Here is a 6,000-nt window from a genome sequence, read left to right on the forward strand (position 1 = left end):
GATGTCAAAGTTCAAAGACATCCTGGGCACACAGCAAGGCCTTGCCTGAAGAAACAAGAAAACTCTGCAGTGCCCCCATTTACAGATATGGGACTCTGAGGACCTCGTCACCTGCCCACATCTCAGTCCCCCTACAGCCAGGTGGCAACATACCAGTATGTGAGCCCTCCCCTAGCTCCGCCCTCCAGGCCTTGGACCTGCCAGAGCCCAGTATTTCAACAGTGTGCCCTTGTGTGCCAAGCTCAGGAGTGTACCCCAGGACCACTGAAGTGGCTAAGGCCGGCTCTGGATCAGGATTGCCAGAGCCTGAGAGATGGAGGTGGGGGGCAAATCAGGACAGATCCAGAAACCTACACCCAGGGTGAAATCCTGCAGGCTCCAGGCCCTGCCTCCTCTGAGGAAGAACAAGATGCCAGGAAGCTTTTCCAACAGGGCTGTAGTAGAAGTTATGTCATCTGAGTCACTGAGTAGGAGGACTAAGGGGTCAGAGGCAGGAGCTGGGACAAGGCCTCCATCACCAAAGTCTCAGGAGTAAATCAGCAATGATGAGACCCAGCTTAGTCCACCATCCTTCCCAGAACCCAGGGAGTAGGGGCTCCTTCTGTTTCCAGCCCCCAACCCATCTCCAAGTAGGGAACAGGGCCATCTAGTGGTCAGGAGGGGAGAGGGCCAGGGAAGCACACCGGCTTCAAACCAACACCCCTTCCTGACCAGGGGCCCTAAAGCCTCCCCCACTAGCCATTTCTTCATCTGTGAAATGAGCTTCAAGCTGCAGCCTTCCTCCTGGGCAATGGAGAGATTCGGAATTGTAAACACGAGACTCCAATGCTGGGTGCAGCTCAGTCATGCAAACAGAACCCAGGAGGGGTCACAGGGTGGAGGTATTCTGGGGCCAGGACTTCTGGGCAAGGAAAAGCCTAACTGAAGTTCTCACTAATCTCTGAACCTCCCCCCATGGCACAGGCCCTCAGCCGACCCAGAGCAGTGCTACCGTAACCCAAGAGGTAATTAATAATTTATTTATGACATTTAACAAAACCCAGACATCACCTCATTGGCCTCTCATAAAAGAAAGCGGGCAGCAGTCCTGAAGCAAGGGGAGAAGAGGAATGGTGTGGGGGGGGTCTCTTACCCTAAGTGACTGGGACCTGGAGAGTGAGGACGACCCAGGGAAGCAGGGAGAAACCTCCAGTCAGATGCGGAGCATGGGTGGGTGGGAAGAAAGAGGCAAGGAGAGGAAGACATGGAGGCATGGGAGGACAGGGACAAGGGACAAGGGAGAGGCAGGGATGCCAGGCAGAGCAGATAAAGACTGAGGAGGGGACAGAGCAGGAGAAAGAGACAGAATGACAGAGACGGAATAGTCTGAGAAGTTCCTCTGCAAGAGCCCCTAGAAGCCTGGTGAGGCGGCGCACGCCTTTAATCCCAGCACTCGGAAGGCAGAGGCAGGAGGATCTCTGTGAGTTCGAGGCCAGCCTGGGCTACAGAGTGAGTTCTAGAACAGCCAGAGCTACATAGTGAGACCTAAAAAAAAAAAAAAAAAAAAAAAAAGGTCCCCAGAAAGTTAAGATACACTGCTCAGTACTTGGGTCAAAGATATTCAAGAAATCTGTGTTGACCAGGTGGGCGGAGAGATGGTAGAAAATGGAATGGACTGGGCAGACGGAAGGAAAGAGGTGGATGGATAATGGGTGGGTATAGTGGACAAAGATGGTAGATGACTGGATGGACACGCAGCGTGGCGGGTATACGGATGGAGAGCTGGTGGACAGATGGGTGGCAGGTGGATGGGTAGATGAATAGTGGATGGATGGTAAAGAATGGGTAGATGGCAGATGGATAGGTGGATGAATGGCGAGTGTTAGATAGCTGGCGGATGGAAGGATGATGGATGAGTGGATGGCAGGATGGCTAATTGGTTGGTATTGTGGATTGATAATTAGATGCTTGGGTGGGTGTTCAATACAGTCAGGCTCCCTGGAACATCCCCACTCCATGGGGTCAAGCTTAGAAAGCGTGGGCCTTTGGGAATCATGGCAGTCATTCTCTCCTCCCTTCTGAACCTAAGAAGCCTAGGATGCTAAGGTAGAGGTAGATCCGTGAGCAGAGACAGGAACCAGTCAAGTCTCCCTAGGACCACAGTAGCTACCCTATCCAGCCAAAAGAGAGTCTGGGCTCACAGTGATTGAGAAAGGACTAGGCTAGCCAGGCAGGGAGACCTCCAACTCAGCAGAACCCACCTCTGAGGAAAAGCCTTGAGGGCCAGGCCCTTCACTCTCTGCCTTCAGCCCCTCCTCGGGCTTCTCACTCCCATCCTGTCTCCAGCCCGGGTCCCCAGCAGACACTTACTAGATGAGAGGGCAAGTCTCAGAAGCATGTTCCTGGGGAGGCAGGACGGCTACCCGCTTTGGATGGTGCTAATTACACCTGCCATGGTTTGCTGTGTGTGTGATGTGCTGGGCACTATGACTGAATGTTCTACGTGTACTATCCCACGAGGCCTCATAATGGCCTTCTATGAGGTAGCTGCCGCTGGATTAATTCTACAAGTGGGGACACTGAGGCAGAGGGTTGGGGGGCTTGTCCCAAGACCACGGGGCTAACAAGAACAGGCCGGGATTTAAGTTCTCCCCTTGACCAGCACACTCCCCTGGGAACCTGGCAGCTGCCAATCTCTAAGCCAGAAGAGATGGGAGCCTACCCCACTTTCCTCTTCACGGCAGACTCACCCCCCAGCCACAAAGCTGGAGAGAACTGGCCAAGGAAAAGCCCCGTGTAGGAAGCAAACTGCCCAAAGGTCAGCTGCTGCCGGTTGAGAATTAGTGTGAAGTCTTCCAAGAACACTGGCTCTTCCTCCCAGGCTCCAGGGGCCTAAGAGGTCACTTTCATGACCTCCTCAGCTAAGAGTAGCTCCACTGCAAGCTGCAAAGGGCCATGAGGGGCAGCTAGTAGGCCAGGGCCCCACACTGCAGACAGACATGAGGACCCGGATAGGACTGTCCCCACATGCAGGGAGCCAGGGGTGACCTCGAAACTCCCTCACCATTAGACACAATCTCTCGGGTACCCTCAGTTCCAAGTGTCCCTCCAAATTGCAGTTAGGGATTCCACTGGGGGGAGGGGTGGTACTGACAGAGGAATAACAAGGTTCCAGAGAACAGGAAGTGCTACAAGCAAATAACCCCTTGAAATGGGTCTGAGACTCTGCGCTGAGGGTGAAAGGGGGTGTCCCATAATGCACTGGAGCTGGGACCTACATGAACAGAACAAACGTGTGAGCAAAAGACAGGAGCCAAGCAGAGGTCAGAACCAGGGCCCAAGGACAGGGCACCTCCTGCAGTCTCCCATAGAAATACTGTCAGCAGACACCAGGAATCAGAGCCCAGCGAGGCTGTGTGTGAACAAGCAGCCCTGGGAAGACTGGATGGACCAATGGTCTGGTTCTAAGTAGGGAAGGTCATTGACCACTGGCCGGGAAGTTCTGCAGGGGCCATGGGAGGGGATGGAAGCTTACACCAGGGACCTGGAAAGGTGCTGGAGCCCCGGAAGGCTCTGGAGACAAAGTAGTTTTATAGTGGTTGATGGACAGGGCCCAGAATTCCCAGCCAGAGACAGGAGCAGGGTCTCCTTCACGTGGCTTTGGAAGTGCTCCTGAAGGCCCCAGGGGAACAGTCCCCTGCCTGCCCTGCAGGGAAGGAAGGGAAGGCACAGATTAGGAGGAACCCTTACAGCCCCAACAATGAAGTTGGGTGTCCACCATCCTAGGGGCACTCCAGACCTCACCAAGCCCTACTCTCCGACCAAGCAAGGTCAGGCAGGAAGGAGAAGAGGACACTGTTGGGATAGCTGAAGTCCCAGAAACAGGGCTGTGGATAACACTCAGCTGTCCACTGGCCCTGTCAGGACCACAAAAGACCACGCCCCAGTCACCGCCAGGGATCTTTGAAGAGTTAGGGCTCCTAGGCAGAAAACAGCTACAGGTTTCTTGGCATGTGCTTGGCCTCTGATTTCCCCTCTGAGACAGGATCTAATTCCTTCAGCCTGGGATTCAGCAGTCAACTACTGGAAACCATAGCTCTGCAAACCTCACCCCATGGAAGGCTCTTGGCCTGGATGGAAGGGGAGGGGTTGAGCAGCAGGCTCCTGCAGGGGGCCCCAGTGACAGCATTAAATCTACTAACAAACAAGCCAGTCCGCAGGAGAGGAAACTGGGGACAGGGGGTGTGGCCCCTAGTGAAGATACCCGAATGGCCTGGGAGGTGCTGCTCTCTCCCGAAGAACGGGAGCTGGGGTTCAAGTGTGTGAAAAAGTCTCATCCATAGGGATGTAGATTCCTGGGCAAAGGAGGACCTTCTGGCCTCTCACAAGTCCCTCAGAAGTCCAGGAGGAGCCATAGACTTGGGAAGCTGAGAAGTGATACCCCTCAGAAGGGAGGGAGGACAGCCGACAGGGTGAGGCCCTGCCAGACTGTGCCAGGACGGGAGCAGTTAACTGAAGAATCCTCCTGCAAGGTAACCCCTGAGACACAAGCACGCACGATGGAGGCTGAATTCGAAGAAGCAACTGGCAAGGGCAGGGGCGGTGGCCCTGGGGCGTCAGGCCCACAGGCAAGGCGGCGGGGTGGTCTGGGAACACGGCTGGCACTAGCGCGCTGAGCACGCACGGCGGCCTGGGCAAAGTGCTGGGGAGCGACTGTCAGGCACCGGGAGTCGGAGCCCGCGCACCCCGGCTCGGGCATCGCCAGCTCCCCACGCGCGGCCCGTCCTCGCCCCGCCCGCAGCGCGCGCTTCCCGCCGCCTTCAAGGGCACGCGGGCTGACCCCGGCGGCGCCGCCGCGCCCCCTCCCGCCTCGCCGCCCGCGCAGGCCCCCGCCGCGGGTTCGCCCAGGGGTCCCGGGCTCACCCCGCCCCGAGCGCCGCGCCCCGGAGCTCGCCCGGCCCCGCGCCCTTGGCCCGCGCGGCGCCAGCAGGGCGGGAACGCAGCCCGCAGCGCCGCGGCGCCCCTCCCGCGTCCCGGGCCGGCAGGTCCCCGCGCCCCTCACCTGACATCTCCTCCTCGTTCTCCATCTCCTCCGCGAACAGCCGCGGCAGCTCCTCCTCGGTGCCCAGCGGGCCCCGCATGCCCAGTGCGGGGGGGGAGGGGAGGTGGGCGCCCCCCTCCCGCCGGGCGCGGTGCCAGCCTTAACCCGTGAGCTGCCGGACGGACCCGCGCGGCGGGCGAGGCGGTCTCGGCGAGAAGATGGCGGCCGCCGGCCCCCCCGCCCCCCCCAAACCTCCACCCCCCCGTGTCGACCCCTCAAGCTCTCGGCCGCCTCTGCTCGCACCCGCCAAGCCCGGGCCGCTCCGCCCACCGCGCCCCGCAGCGCGAGTCCCGCAGCCGGCCGAGGGTGGCGGCGGCAGCGCCCGCGGCACGGCGGCACGGCGGGGGGGCGGCACACATGCCCGGATTGTGACGTCCAGTCTGGTTGCTGTGGCAACCCCATCCCATCGTTCCGCCAGCGCGACTAGTTAACAGCAGAGAACAAGTTGGGGGGACTAGTCCTGAGCTGCCTGGTGGGCGCGGGGGGGGAGGGGTCCGGGAGCCGTCGAGGCACTAGCCGAGACACGACGGACGAGCTGGCTGCGGGGGCTCGGTGGCCCGGGCGCAGGAGGAGGCGAGGCAGTGCTACCCGCGCGCGCCCCATGCAGGGCCAGCGGTCGCCACCCTGCCCGCGAAGGCACTTGGGCCCGAGAGCCGGGGTGGTAAACCACAAGCTGCCCCACTAGCCTTTTACACACCGGACTCACCCCACCTCGGTTTCAGGCTACCCTTTTCAAAAGAGCAGAAGAAAATGTGTTCCGCACTTAGGGAAGGTCACTCTGGTGACAGTGGGTATGATTGATCCAGAAAAACCCGTGGTTTCCCACCACCCATGTGCCCTTTCCAAAACACTCCTTTGAGCTGTGTCCAGCTCAAACACATCCAGGTCCCTGGGGCTCGGTATGGTCTGTGCCCCCGGAC

At 59.0% G+C, this 6,000-nt stretch overlaps 1 protein-coding gene across 5 annotated transcripts in view; it reads right to left on the bottom strand.

Moving 5' to 3' along the window:
• Chd5 (chromodomain helicase DNA binding protein 5) overlaps positions 1 to 5,266 on the bottom strand; it is a 51,229-nt gene extending 45,963 nt beyond the window's left edge. For 3 of the 5 annotated variants that reach the window (XM_052718732.1, XM_052718730.1, XM_052718728.1), the window contains exon 1: positions 5,042 to 5,265. In XM_052718732.1, the coding sequence (XP_052574692.1) occupies positions 5,042 to 5,120 (79 nt within the window). In that variant the 5' untranslated portion in view covers positions 5,121 to 5,265. Of the gene's footprint in view, positions 1 to 5,041 lie in introns of all 5 variants that reach the window. The other 2 variants (XM_052718729.1, XM_052718731.1) reach the window with 1 other exon arrangement.
• Positions 5,267 to 6,000: the final 734 nt, after the last annotated feature.

Source organism: Peromyscus californicus, unplaced genomic scaffold, assembly GCF_007827085.1.
Source record: "Peromyscus californicus insignis strain IS unplaced genomic scaffold, ASM782708v3 Scaffold_5__1_contigs__length_169319896, whole genome shotgun sequence".
NCBI lineage: Eukaryota > Metazoa > Chordata > Mammalia > Rodentia > Cricetidae > Peromyscus > Peromyscus californicus.